Source organism: Musca domestica, unplaced genomic scaffold (assembly GCF_030504385.1).
Source record: "Musca domestica strain aabys unplaced genomic scaffold, Musca_domestica.polishedcontigs.V.1.1 130, whole genome shotgun sequence".
Taxonomy (NCBI): Eukaryota; Metazoa; Arthropoda; class Insecta; order Diptera; family Muscidae; genus Musca; species Musca domestica.
Genome location: NW_026712173.1, coordinates 224850 through 240034, shown reverse-complemented (window position 1 = coordinate 240034; position 15185 = coordinate 224850). Strand labels below are relative to the sequence as shown.

Here is a 15185-nt window from a genome sequence, read left to right as displayed (position 1 = left end):
CTTGTTATCTGTTTATTGTGTTTTATTTTATTTTTCTCAACTTTACTCTCAGTCGCGCTGCGTTTTTCCTCTGCCACACTGGAGAGCAGTGATCATCTTGCCATCAGACGAACACAGCTCGCAAGTTGATCAGTTATCTCAAGTAACAGTCGCGTTATTGACTCGCAAAAGACAAGATCACACAAAAAGAAGACCGCGGATAAATTAATGAAAATTGTGATAGAATAATACTCTACATACATATATGGCGATAGATATTAAATAAAACAAATAATTTATTTTTATTGAAAAAAAAATTAATTTTAGTGTTTTATACGAAATTCAAAACGAAGAATAAGAAAGTAATTTTAAACGAAACCATGCGTTCGGATCAACCTGCTCAGCGTAACAACAGTTCGGGTTCCGAAGTGTCCTTGGATATACCGCCGAATGCCATTTACAATACATCACGTGATTGCATAGTTCAAGACGACGATAATGCCGATAAACGTAGTGCCTGCGCCATGACCACCGAATGGATGAAACAAACATCGGCGAACATTTTTCGCAAGAAAACCCTTTACAAACGTTTGCCCGTTTTAACCTGGCTACCGAAATATAATCGTGAGGATTTTGTTGGTGATCTTATGGCGGGTATTACCGTCGGCCTGACAGTCATACCACAGGGTTTGGCCTATGCTGGAATAGCTGGTCTGGACTTACAGGTGAGTGAAGAAATTAAAAAAAAAATAGTGTTTAGATGAAAGAGCTGAAGGAGAGAAAAATAAAATGAAATAGGAAATTGTAAAGGAATAAATGTTTCGGTCATGATCATGTGATGGTATGTCAATTTATAATTGGTGAAGTAATTTTTAGAAAATTGACTTGTGGAGCATATAAATTAAGGATATTAAATGAATTTTAAAACAAAACATGGTTAATTTTTTATAGAATTAAAAACAATTAAGAAAAACTTTAGCTATTGTAGAAGTATTATACAAGTTATGCAAAAGAGAATAAAAATAATTGCGAAAAAAACAATTCCCCACCAACATTAGATCTAATGTGAAGATAAAAGGGTCAAAAATAAAAATATGTTTAGGTTTCACAAAAAAAGCGGTGAAAGTGTTCGATTAGTTTGAAACTACCCAAGTCTCAATATTTTCAGGACTTAGCCTATCTACTAAAATGGGTCATATCAGTAAATTCCCTGGACCTTTCCATAAAGGGCTAATATTTTGAAACATAACATCCATACCAAACACACATTTAAGTTTAGGGTTAAGGGTGAAGATGGCTCCCTACTAATTTTTGTATACTTTGTAGGAAAGGGTACGAATATTCGATGTGGTGTGTCCGCATTATGCAGTATTTGCAATGGGATTGAGTCAGGCGCGAAAGGGGTCATCTCCTTCTGGTACCTCTCCACAAAGGGCCAATTTTTATACCCTACAACACTATGTGTTGGTTGTATTATAAGTTTAATTGGGCCAAACATTATGTAACACTTCGAAATATATCTCGCCGAGCTGAATCGATCTAGCTATGTATGTCCGTCCGTCCGTCTGTCCATGTTAATTTGTAATCACTCTACAGGCCGCAATTATGGCCCGATTTTCACGATATTTAGAATGGAGGTGGAGCTAGAGCCAGAATAGAAGCCTAGTGAAATAGACCGTTTGTGTTATTTGTGTTTCATTAAACCGCGAATATTTTTAATCCCGGCGATGATCACAAATAGACGAAAATATCAATTCCGACCGTTATGTAGCTGCCGATAGTAAATATATCGGATGTATATAGCAAAATATATATACAGAATGCTTATATCAAGAATGGCTGCACCGATTTTGACAAATTTTGTCAATTCCGAGTACCCTCTTGGCATAAAAGAATAAAATCTAAAAAAATCGCATAAAAAGATTACAATAATTTGATTAATAGATTTTGTATAATTTTCTGATTCTGATATTTTTTCATATTTATTATTGCATTCGATTTTTTAATTTTTTTTTTTTCAATGATATTGAAGGGTATATTTTGATATATTTTTTTTACCTTACAACACAGGTTGGGGATATTATATACAGATTGCAATTATCGTCCTATCCTCACGAAAATTTTCACAAGGTTAGGGTTAGGCTCAGAAGGGCTAGGCCTATTGTTTTCAAAGATGTCCATTACGGACTTTTAGGGGTTGAAATGAACCAACAACTAAAAATGTTCCTGATTTTGGAGCAGTTATAAAGGTCATGAATAGAAACCAAAGGACCCGAAATCTCGCATAAAGTTTGAGTTTAGGGCAGCGGGTAGAATGGACCACTACTTTTGTGTGAAAAAAAAAATACCAGCATTACTTACAGGCGATATCCGAAATAGACAAAAGTCGAACTTCTAACTATTTAATGCCGATATTGTTTACGAATATAGCAAAATATCGTAGTATCGCAAAATATTAAGCGGTTCAAATGAACGAAAAATAGAAAAAATTCCTGATCGGACTATTGAAGCCAATCAACGCCTGAGAAGAGAGTTAAGGACAGGGAAGAATTCTAGCATTTTGGATGACCGTTGGATTATATTTAGCTGTAAAATGACGCGACGGAGTGCGCAAATATCCCTCGTCAAAATGCTAAGGATAATATCTAGTAGTGCTCCGTAACATAATTTCAAAAGCGAAACCTTCTAAATTGTAGTGTGGCTTTGAAATTAAAATAGAAGATTTTTAGGAATTTTGAGATGTGACATTTTCAATAGATTTAGCTTTTGTTCTGCATTCGTTTCGCAATTGTGGTCAATCCTTTTAAAATACCTAAGCTATAGTGGTATCCTTATATATAGGCTATATCGAAACATATCCTGCAAGAGTTAAGTTCCCATTAAGAGTTAAAAAATACAAATTGCGTGCAATTTCATTTGATTTCGTCAAACCAACCGAATAACCACAATTTGCTTTGACAAATTTATTTCTTACCTTTATGGCACCTATCAGAAAATACGGAAAAAATAAATCTATCCTCAAACTTGAATTAATTTCAGAGAAAGACGCATGTGCACTTTTCATTTTAGTTCGATCGAAAGATTGCTTGATATCAACAAACGGACGGGCATAGAGAATCCGAATGCCAAGTAATAGCAAATTAGACTGGAAAGGTGTAGCTAAACTGTTTAAAATTAAAAAATAAATAAATAAATAAAAGTACATTTGTATTGCAATTTCGATTGTAAGATCGACAAATTAAGTGGACAACGTCAACTACATTTTGGTCGCAATCAAAAACAGCAGACTGAATGTAATATCTGACCGTTGCAGAAAATATGCGATATTTATTTCAGACTTTGTACTTCTTTAGAAAGTTTTGTTTATTATTGCTTTTTAAATCCTCAAAGCGTTAAAAAAATTATGATCTATTCCTGATTTGATGCATGCCATAGGAGCCAGAACACATCCAAGCAAAAAAGCTGGCAAAATGACCTACTTTGCCAGCATAATATGTAATTCACTATGTAGGAATCTAACGTGGAACCCTGGCTTTCGATTACGGTACCTTGTAACTTGATGCTTTAAACATAATTCAATTTTTCCGATCATTTTTAAGGATATTTAGGATTTTAAATATCCGATGAACTGAAGTCTCACATTTTTTTCAGAAGGTTTTGAATTTAAATTTGCTTCAATTTTGCTTGGGTACAACCATGGCAAAAATACCTACTTTGACAGCATAATTTGTAATTTATTATGTAGGAATCAAACGTGGAACCCTGGCTTTCCAATACCGTACCTTGTTACTTGATGCTTTAAATATTATTTAAATTTTCCAATCATTTCTACGGATATTTAGTATTTTAAATATCAATATCAATGAAAAAATTTTAAATTAAAATTCGCTTCAATTTAGATTAGGGTTTTAACACAATCACAATGCTAAAAAAGACTTGTCAAAATATGTGTATTAACTTTGCTAATTGTTATCTTTATTCGTTTAAAAAATATATTGTTTTTCGGTCATTAAAATATACCTTCCCTTATGTTATATTTATCTGATATAAAACAATTTATCTTAAAATCAAGAACAACGTACATAATTTGTTTTTGATAATATCTTGTTTTTCATCAAAATTAAATTGAAACAATAACAAATAAACAAAGGCTATAGTCGTGCGAGCCGACCATGTGATACCTTACTACATTACCATTTGTTGGAAGCCCCCTTATGTCCGAATCCATTTTGGAAGGATTCCTTTTTAAAATAATGTCATAGAGCCCTGCTCAGATTTTACCCTTAGGGTTTTGACTAGGAGAATTTGGCCAATATTTACGCACTCCGTCGTGTTGTTAGGTTCAAACAATTTCACACGAAAATTTTGGTAGATTTAACAGTTAAATATAACTCAATGGTCATCCAAAATGCTGAACTTCTTCTCTGTCTTTAACTCTATTCTCATGCAAAATTCCGTGTCGTTTGGTTTTCAATTGTGACATGTGGAGCGACTTCAAAATCAGGAAAATTTTATTTTTTTTGGTCCATTTTAAACCCTTAAATATTCATCTTCAAAAACAATAGGCTTTAATTCTGACCCTAACCCTACCACCATGCAGAATTTCGTGAGGATCGGACGATAACTGCGACCTTTATATAATATCCTCAACACATAGCGTTGCGGGGTGTAGAAAAACTTTAGAATACCTTCAATTCAAATTGCATGTCATAAAAAATATGACCAGAAATGAATAAATGTAACAAGAAATATACAATTTTTATTGTCATATTTTTCACGCGATTTCATAGATTTTATCCATTTCTGGCAAGAGACCATTCTGAATTGATGAGAATTGTGAAAATCAGTCCAGCGGTAAGCAAAATAACTAAAATCTATTTCTTTTACATATATATTGTACCTATTTTGGCTATCAGCATCACTGCCATGGTCAAAAGTAACCCTTTAATGTATTGGTGATTTCGTCTGGATTAAAAATATTCGCGGTTTAGTAGAAAGTATATTTTGACAAACAAGTTATGGTTTATTTTACCCGCACATCGTGTTGTAGGGTGTAAAAACAATTGAGTTATACAAATTCATTTTGATGACAAAAGTAAAGCAGAAAAATTATTTAATAATTGAGAAAATAAGCTGTATGTTTATGGAACAATAGATATGACTCAGATAAATGAGATTCAAATAATTAGTATGATATTATGTTAGTCATATTAAATTTAGGTAAATGTTGTTTATTTGGAATTGCGTAGATTCTAAAAACTTCCTTGAAAATATTTACAAAATTATCGAATTTTTAGCAGGAGAACAAACAAAAGTAGGAGGCAGAACTACAGAAGTCACAATTTGACGTTTAAACGTGAGAAATTGCGAAATTTTCGTCAATGATGTTGAAGTTCACGACCGAAATTTTCAAAATATCCACTATTAAGAGGATCCACTTTATGAGGTCTAATAATAAAGGCACACTGAAATGTTTAAATTTGTGGGATTTATATTCTCATAGTGCCTCAAATGATTACAACGAATCTGGTTGAAAATGTGTCTAATACTTTCGAAACATTTACTTCAATTCCAATGGTACCATTATATAGCAGTCCTTTATTGAAAATATTTGAAAAAAGAGATTCTTCATTCTGAAAACACTTAATGTCATTTTTACCAAGTTATCGAGGACTTTATCTTGAGTTCAACAAACGGGATTATAATTTTGTGCTGATCAAGAATATTCAGATTGGGGTCTCAAGGGATTATTTCAAGGTGTGTATAAAACCGGAAATCAAGTGTGATTTTAATTTATTCAAAAAAAAAACTTTAGTTTAAAATTTGAAGAATGCTAAATATTTCATTTTATATTTCAAAAATACGACATAAGATAGCATATGTTCTGTTCTAGAACTGCAAGAACGTTAAATTTTTGAATACAATTACTCATTTGCCCTCTTTGATGTCGAAAAAATGTAAAACTAGTAGATTCTTGCAAGTTCTGGAATAGAGCAATAGGTTATATCTTAAGGAGTTCAAAATAATTTTATAACAACTGGAGCTATGTAGTTTTTGCCAAAATTATCTAAAAAGACGTATAATTTTTCGAAAACGATTGTTTGCCATGGAAAGTCCTAAGGAAGTAAAAAGCTTATATCGCATATTTAGTTGTGTGGGGTATCACTTAGGTTTAGGGTAGCACATGCCCCGATCATCTTACAACGCAAAACAATAACAGTAATAAAGTGCCACATAAGTTCTCATAAAGTTAATGCATTTTTCCATTATTTTTTCAGTATGGTTTATATGGCTGCTTTATGGGTTGTTTCATTTACATTCTGTTGGGTTCAAGGTAAGAATTTTTATTTCCACCATTCTCATTAAAAATTAAATTACACTCCTTTACTTTACAGCAAAGATGTTCCGGTTGGTCCAACCGCCATTTCGGCTCTCTTAACCTTTCAAACCGCTCATGGGGTATGGCAAAAAGCTGTGCTACTTACATTTCTAACAGGCCTCATAGAAATTGCAATGGGCATATTTCGGCTCGGCTTCCTTATCGACTTTGTATCGGGCCCAGTCAGTGCTGGATTTACAAGTGCCGGTTCTTTGATTATTTTCACATCACAACTCAAGGATCTTTTGGGTGTCAATACAAAAGGTGACACCTTTGTCGACATGTGGATATCGGTGTTCAGTGATTTACATAACATTAGTTGGAATGATGCGGGATTGGGTGTGGCCTGTATTATTGTCCTGTTAACAATGCGTGCAATGGCCAGTACGAGTTTTGGTCCCAAGGAAAGCAGTGAAAAGTCATTTTGTCAGAAATTTTGGTCCGGCCTATTTTGGGTAGTTGGTACATCGAGAAATGCTGTCCTTATTATTGTCACCTCAGCCATTGGTTATTACCTCTTAAGTTCCGGTATTGATATATTCCGTATGGTTGGTTATGTACCACAAGGTTTGCCCAAATTCAGTGTGCCACCATTTTCAATGACCACCCTAACAAATGGTACAAGTGGTGAACCCATTGAAATACATGAGAGTTTCGGCCAGATGGTTAGCAGTTTGGGTTCGGGATTGATTGTGGTGCCATTGATTTCTTTGCTCGAAAATATGGCTGTTGTGCAGGCTTTCGGTAAGTTGAAAACAAATATTTTAGGCTATTGGAACTAATAACTACATCATATTAATTTCAGCTAATGGCAAACCTTGTGATGCCACCCAGGAACTCATTGCCGTCGGTGTTTGCAATGTGGCCAATTCATTTGCCCAAGGTTTCCGTGGTAATGGCGGCATTGCTCGCGGTGCTGTCTTGAATTCCAGTGGTGTCCGCACTCAAATGTCGAACATTTATACCGGTCTCATTGTCATTGTGGCCTTGTTGTATTTGACACCAGCTTTCTATTACATTCCCAAAGCTGCCCTGGCCGCTGTCATTATGGCTGCTGTTATTTTCATGATCCAATATCGTGTTGTCAAGCCCATGTGGAGAAGCAAAAGTAAGTTTTCTACAACATCACATTCATTTTTTAATATTGTTTTTTTTTATAACACGACCGTTTTCAAAACCTTTTAAGACAGTTGATCAATTCTGAACGTAGTTTTGCCAAATATACTTTAGGTGTTCTACTGGGATAGTCCTAACAGAATAAACAATGAGCCAACAATCCTGACACTCTTTGTTGTCTAACTGATAACAGAGTTTCGGCAATGAGGTCGGACTATAGATTTAATACTGGGGCGAAAGTTTCTATCGGATCCGAATTACAGGAAGAGTTTTTAGAGTCGCCGGGTGTCTGACTTATAGAAAGACAACAGTTTTATATGATGATCCGCTCGAAACCAAGAAGACAACCACATCTAAACAGGATTGAACAACTAGTATCACACATTGAACGCCTATATTTAATCTTGTGTTGACATCATATTGGCACTATCCTTCACACAATACTTCAAACGTCTCTAATAGGCTTGTTGACCTAGAAACTGATTCTTATAACATAGAACCTCCATCTCTGAATCATGGAACTATCATGCATTATTTGTCTGAGCAGTTTTGATGATTGGATTGTACACACTATAATCATTGTATCCTCTTGTAGATGGTTCAATGGTGTCATGAATGTCATTTTAGGAAGCGTTCTAAATACTTCCAGTGATTTGACGACATTGTTCCTAGTTCTTAATAAATCGCAGATGGCGACTTGAAACTGTTGTCGAACGCGTTTTCTGGGATTTTGTCGATCTCCACATTCAGTTATATTCTCATCTCCGCAGCTGTAAATACTATGTGTGTTGAATTCGTGATAGATATTTGGATATTCCCGCCTTGAATAAGACTGAAAGTTCGTTGCATTAGGAATTCTATCTTAAACATATGTCTTCAATGTTAGCATCCGACCTGATTTTGGGGATGCATTCGGCTGTCGACTCATCTATTTAGTTAAATACTACTATTGCGGATATATTCCAATGCTTTAAATGACTTTCCAAGACATTTCCAACACCATCCATCATAAATGACTAAAGAGTATTTGATTTGTTCTTTTGCCGCTGTTGTAATTGGCAGAATCACCCTTGACCTCTTTGAGGTGTTAATATTTACTTAGATCCAATAACACTCAGAGCGAGCTCGACATAGCCGTAGCAATTGGAAATAAACTACAGCTTGGGCAATTTATTAAAAGATTTAACGTAAGCTGAAACTGTAAAGTTTTCAATAGGGGTACGCCATTTAGTATTACCATCATAGACTTATATTCCAACAGAATTAAAAAATAAAAAAGGTTAAGAATTGGCAATCCGTTGTCTTATTTTGAGCAAATAAGCTCTAAACATTTTTAGAATTACAACAGATGAATTAATTTTGTTTTTCCAATTCCAGAATCCGATTTAATTCCCGGTTTGGCTACATTCGTCGCCTGTTTGGTTTTGCCTTTGCAATTGGGTATTCTTGTTGGCATTGGCATCAATATTGTATTCATTCTGTATCATGCTGCTCGTCCCAAATTGCGTGTGGAAACTTTATGCGTAAGTATTACAACAAAATATTCAAATACCAAGAACTTCTATTAAATGTTGCTCTACATTACAGACTTCCAACGACATTAAATACCTAATGCTAACACCAGATCGCTGTTTGATATTCCCCTCTGTGGAATTTGTACGCAATGTTATTACCAAACAGGGGCGTAAATCCACCTTACCCGTGGTCATTGATTGTACCCACATATATGGTGCTGATTTTACTGCAGCAAAAGTTGTTTCATCAATGATTGATGATTTTGAAAATCGCCAACAAAAATTATACTTTTTCAATCTGCAGCAACGAGTTGCTCAAGTTTTCGAGGGCATTAATAACAATTTGCAGGTTATTTACGATATGAACACATTGGAAATGAGATTGTCCGGAAAAGAGGAAGAAAGTACATCGAAACTGTGAAATTAATGGCAAAATGATAATTGTAAGACAGGTATATTTTCATAAAAATTGTACTTAATTACGAAGAACATTCTTTCGCCATTTTAAATGCTGGTATCTTTAAGGAATCGTATCGATAGTTATCATATGTAATACCAATATAAGTATTGCAGATACCAGGTAGTGGAATATGAAAATCTAAATAGAATTTGACGACCTCTGGTAGAAAATCTTAGTGGATTTTTTGTTATTTGATAAAATGCTAAAGATTTAATCTCATTAGTTGAACTTTTTAACAGTGCCAACAATTATTATAATTATCTTTTATTGTTTACTTGTATTGTACAAAAACATTAATTTAGTATTTATTTCGTTAAGTAAATCATATCACTTCCTAATAAGTTTAATTTTGTAACGCATTCCTTAAGTACTTAGATACGTGTATTAGTAGAATAAGTACATACTTACCTAGTTTTGTATGTGATACTAAAATAATTAAATAATTATATGTAATTAGTTTTTGTATAGTGTTGAATCATTTGCTTTGTATCTTTTTTTTTGACAACAATAACCCCGTAACGTATTTTATTGTAGTAAAATGAGTATTATTATTTTATTATTGTTGTTGTATAGTTTTATATACATTCCCAAAATGCATCACTATGGATATTTTTGTATTTAATTAAATTTAGGTAGAAATAAAAGTAGAAAACATGATTTTGTGTTGTGTTATTATTATACCCTACAACACTATGTGTTGGGGGTATTATAAGTTTGATTGGGCCAAAAATTATGTAACACCACGAAATATTGATTTCCCACATAGGAAAGTATATATGGATCTTCCTATCTCGCCGAGCTGAGTCGATCTAACCATGTATGTCCGTCCGTCCGTCTGTCCATGTTAATTTGTAATCACTCTACAGGTCGCAATTATGGTCTGATCTTCACGAAATTTAAAATGGAGGTGGGGCTAGGGTCAGAATAGAACCCTATTTCTTTTGGTGATGATCGCATAACATTTAGGGGTTGAAATGGACCAAAAACTGAAAAAATTAGTAAAATTAGATTTTGCACTTGCTCTACAGGTCGCAATTATAGACCAATCGACGCGGAATTTCGCATGTAGCTAGAGTTTAGGGCTGGCAAGAAGCCTACCCATTTGGGTGGTCATCGGATAATATTTAGCGGGTAAAATAGACCATATCTTTTTTGTTGAAAAAATTAAAATTTTTCATTAAACCGTGAATTTTTTAACTCCCGGCGAAATCACAAAGTCATGACAAGGTTACTTCTGACCTTTACATTGATGTTAACATCCAACAAAACGGATATATAGCAAAATATATATATATGTTTATCAAAGAAGATATGCTTGAAAAATCTCTTATATGTCGAGAACGGCTGAACTGATTTCGACAGTTCTCATTAATTCAGAATGGCCTCTTGGCAGGAAAGAAAAAATGTCTAGAAAAATCGCATAAAAATATCTCTCTAAAGATGAAAATATTGATTTTGTAAAATTTTCTCATATTTTTTCAATTTTGTCATATTTTTGGCATATTTTCATTTTGAATTAAACATTTGGTAATATTTCTACAGTTAACAAAACTAAGTAGTTAGGATATCAGGATATCATATACAGATCACATTTATGGCCCGATCCTTACGAAATTTTGCATGGAGATAAGATGAGGGTCAGAATAAAAGCCTATTCTTTTTGGAAATGATCGCCATATATTTAGGGGTTGAAATGGACCAAAAACTGCAAAATTGTCAGCAGGTCGTAATTATGGGGGTTACCGGACATTGCAAAAGCCAAGCAGTTTTGGATGGCCATCCAAAAATATTCAATGTGTGAATAGTTTGCCAACTTTTGTAGACAAAATACGAAAATGTCCATTCCAGTGACTTTTTGGAGAATTCACAAATAGAGGAAAGACGCACTTCTGACTATTTCGTTAACGCTGATTTCGTTGAAGAATATAGTCAAATGTCCGTATCTCATATAGATGCGTTTCAGTCAAAAACCAATAATAAATGTTAATCTTTTGCCACTTCGGAGAGATTATAGGTCTTTGGGAAATATTGGTTCTAGATCTAGGAAGACCATTTACGTGCAACATCTACCAATAAATTGGAAATGAGCAAATTAGCTTAAGTTGCTATTATTCGAAAATTAGAGAACCAAACCTGATGGTTTTCTTTTATAATTTGTCACAATATCTTGTGGAATTCTTTCGAGTATCTCGCCTATATAAACAGTATCGTTTATTATAGTGTTGTAGGGTATTCAACGGTCGGCCCCGCTCGACTGTAGCCTTTGCTTACTTGTTTTTTTGTATGTTATTGTAGTAGTTTATATTGACGTGTTATTTCTTAAAATCTGAATTGGCCAACTCCTGACATATTGTCTAGACATTTTTTTTAGAAACTGTTAGTAAACCACAGTTAAAATAGTTTAATGTTTCGATCGGTAATAAATGGGGTTGGATTCCGAGAATTTTATTCATACTGCATTGGTGGTCTGCATTCCGATCTGTCTGATAGGATTTTTCAACTAGAGACCCACTTTTTAAATCTTTGGTCCTCTTCCTCTATACACCCTTGGCAGAAACAACGAAAGTATTTCATAATGGTGATATACAGAAATAAGCTTCATCTCCTCGTGTTGATGGTCCACTGATGCTATAAGTTTTAGTTTTTGGAGTGGTATTCTGATAAATCTAAAAAATGTTTTTTTTTTTGTGTAAAAATATGTTGTATCAGTATAACTTACCAGTCACAGATCTATTACGTTATAAGCTCTGTCAGATAACGACTTGATAACTTTATGCTTTTTATTTTACATTATTTATTTTTCAGCAGGGATGACTTAAATGTATACAGGGTGAGGTAAAAAAACTGCAACAAAGTCAAACGCCATCATTTTTACATTTTCTTTTTTTTTTTATTTTATTGAATGAAACAAAAAATGTCGGAAATAGCATCCAAATTTAGAATAAGTTCAGATTTGTTCGAATTGGTTACCTTTGGCACGAATTATGGCCTTCAAACGGCCAATGAAACCGTCACACGCTGCCCGAATGTTGCTATGCGAAGTTTTTTAATTTTTGCGTGCCCAATTTATTCTGCATTTATTCTGATGCCATGGTCGATTAATACAAGCGGAGAGCGACCATCACCTGTTATGGCGGCCCACACCATCACCATGGCCGGCGCTTGAGTTCTTGTGGCCAACCGAAGGTGCGCATTTTCAGCTGATTTTTTTGGCAAGTAAACACGATCATTTTGTTTGTTCACAAACTGCTGAACAACGAATGTTTTTTCATCGGAGAAAACCAAATTCGGCAGTTCACCACTTTCGGCCAAGCGAAGAAACTCTTTAGCTCTTTTGAGTCTATTTTCTTTCTGTTGCGGTGTAAGTACTTGTACTTTTTGAAACTTGAATGGCTTTACTCCGAGCTTATTTTTCAATATTTACTGAATGTCCACTGCGACGCGGGTTTCGATCAAGTCGCTTCTTTTCTGCTTATGTTGTTGTTTTCTTCCGTCCAATTCCTTGACGTCGGGCTACGCTACCAGTATCACGGTAACGAGGGATGGTACGAGGCACAAAAGATTTATTCACATTTAAATGCTGGAGTGCTCTAACGATAGCCACTTGTGGTTTTCCAGCCAAATATAAAGAAATCACACTATCACGCTTGTATTCCATCACAAATAACTTTTTTTTTCTGGTAAATTTTCACCAAAATGCTTTTGTACGCTTGTAAACAATATAATGAGCCGTCACAGGAATAATTGCAACAGTTGTCGGACAAGTGCCTTAGAAATCACAGCAGTCTGAAGTTGGTTGCAGTTTTGTCATTTCACCCTGAACAGCAGGTATGACTTAAATATGCTTGCATAGACAGGATATAAACCTAACAAATGCTTTCTGCTTCACACAGGGTGCCTAGAATTCTTTTTTGAACATTCCACATTAAATTGACTACCTATTGTTTTAATCTTAGTCTAAGATATTGTGTCCGAAATCCTCCAAATGTGTAAAGGATTGAAAGTATGAAAATATTTTTATAAATCGAGGGGCCTGAATACTTTTTAGTTTCACGGCCGAAATTTTTCGATGTCGGTAAGCTCAATATATTTCTATTTTTTTTAATCATGCAGGTTTCATTCCCATCATATTCTTTGTTTAACTTGACGACGCCCAATATCATTAGAATGACTGGATTGCTGAAGATCATCCGCTAGTTTGTTGGGTCCTTTGATCTTACTTCGGGCTCTCGACCAGGTATATCGCGTGAAATTAGTCCTATGAAGATGTCTTCAAAAATGCATCCTTCTACTCGATAGAGTCCGAGTTTTGGAAATTTCTGTGTCAGGCTTTTCCGTTTTAAGGAAACTTTGGTGCTAAGAAGTTATGTAATTGTTGGATTTCCTGATGAGTTGGTGTGGACCCAGAGGCATGACCGATTCTCTAATGCCTATATCTGTCCTTCTATCAAATGATTGATGTACTTACATGCAAAAAGTTGATCTACCAGGCACTGATCTCATATAAATGGGTATTATTATTATACCCTCCACCATTCTATGGAAGGTATATTAGCATTGTTATTCCATTTGTAACTCCTCGAAATACTCATAATAGACCCTACAAAGTTATATTCAGCGTAAAACTCTAAGACGATATCGCTATGTCTGTCTGTCTGTTGTAGTCACGCTATCTTTCGAACAAATGGAAATAGAAGGCTAAACTTTTGCATACATGCATAGTTTACCAGTAGGCAGGTTAAGTTCGTAAATGGACCATGTCGGTCCACGGTTTCGTATAGCCCCCATATAACGGTACCTCCCGATATTCGATATTTTAATGATTTTAGCAACATTATTTACAGGAATCGTTTCAAATTTCGTGTTTGGAGATATTAATAGGTACTTCAACCTATGACAAAAATTGTATTCACGTCTTCGTATAGGCCCCATATAACGGTACCTCCCGATAGTCGGTATTTTGATGATTTCAGCAATATTATTCACCGATATCGTTTCAAATTTCGTATAGGAAGATTTAATAGGTACAACAACCTATGGCAAAAAATTTCATATGCTTTTTACCTGTTCGTATTTCGTATTTGGAATATTGTAATAGTCACGTCATGATTGATTTTAATGTAAAAATGGAAGTATAATCAGGAGTTGGATTTCTTAAACGGACGAGGACCTAGACATTGACGCTGACGCTGACGAAGACCACGGAAACGAGGGCCCACTGGAGACTGCGTTGTTGCAGGGTAATCCGGAACAGTTACTGCATTTTACCCACTCTCTGTAGTTGATAAAAAATTGTCCGAGATTTGTTCGATCCTGACATGGACCAAACGGATTTTAAAGAAGAAAAATAATCAATTTGAATTGTGAGATTGGATATAATATATTTTTTTATTGTGGGTTTTTTATTTTCTTTTGAATGAAATCCGTTTGGTCCATGTCAGGATCGAACAAATCTCGGACAATTTTTTATCAACTACAGAGAGTGGGTAAACTGCAGTAACTGTTCCGGATTACCCTGCAACAACGCAGTCTCCAGTGGGCCCTCGTTTCCGTGGTCTTCGTCAGCGTCAGCGTCAATGTCTAGGTCCTCGTCCGTTTAAGAAATCCAACTCCTGATTATACTTCCATTTTTACATTAAAATCAATCATGACGTGACTATTACAATATTCCAAATACGAAATACGAACAGGTAAAAAGCATATGAAATTTTTTGCCATAGGTTGTTGTACCTATTAA

The 15185-nt window shown here is 34.7% G+C and overlaps 1 protein-coding gene across 1 annotated transcript; it reads left to right on the top strand.

Moving 5' to 3' along the window:
• Window positions 1-136: 136 nt before the first annotated feature.
• On the top strand, window positions 137-10065 carry LOC101893532 (sodium-independent sulfate anion transporter). Its single transcript, XM_011294319.3, has 6 exons — window positions 137-704; window positions 6258-6313; window positions 6375-7102; window positions 7164-7466; window positions 8852-8997; window positions 9062-10065. The coding sequence occupies exons 1-6, from the start codon at window positions 360-362 to the stop codon at window positions 9407-9409; spliced, it is 1926 nt and encodes a 641-aa protein (XP_011292621.1). The 5' UTR covers window positions 137-359; the 3' UTR covers window positions 9410-10065.
• The last annotated feature ends 5120 nt before the right edge of the window (window positions 10066-15185 follow it).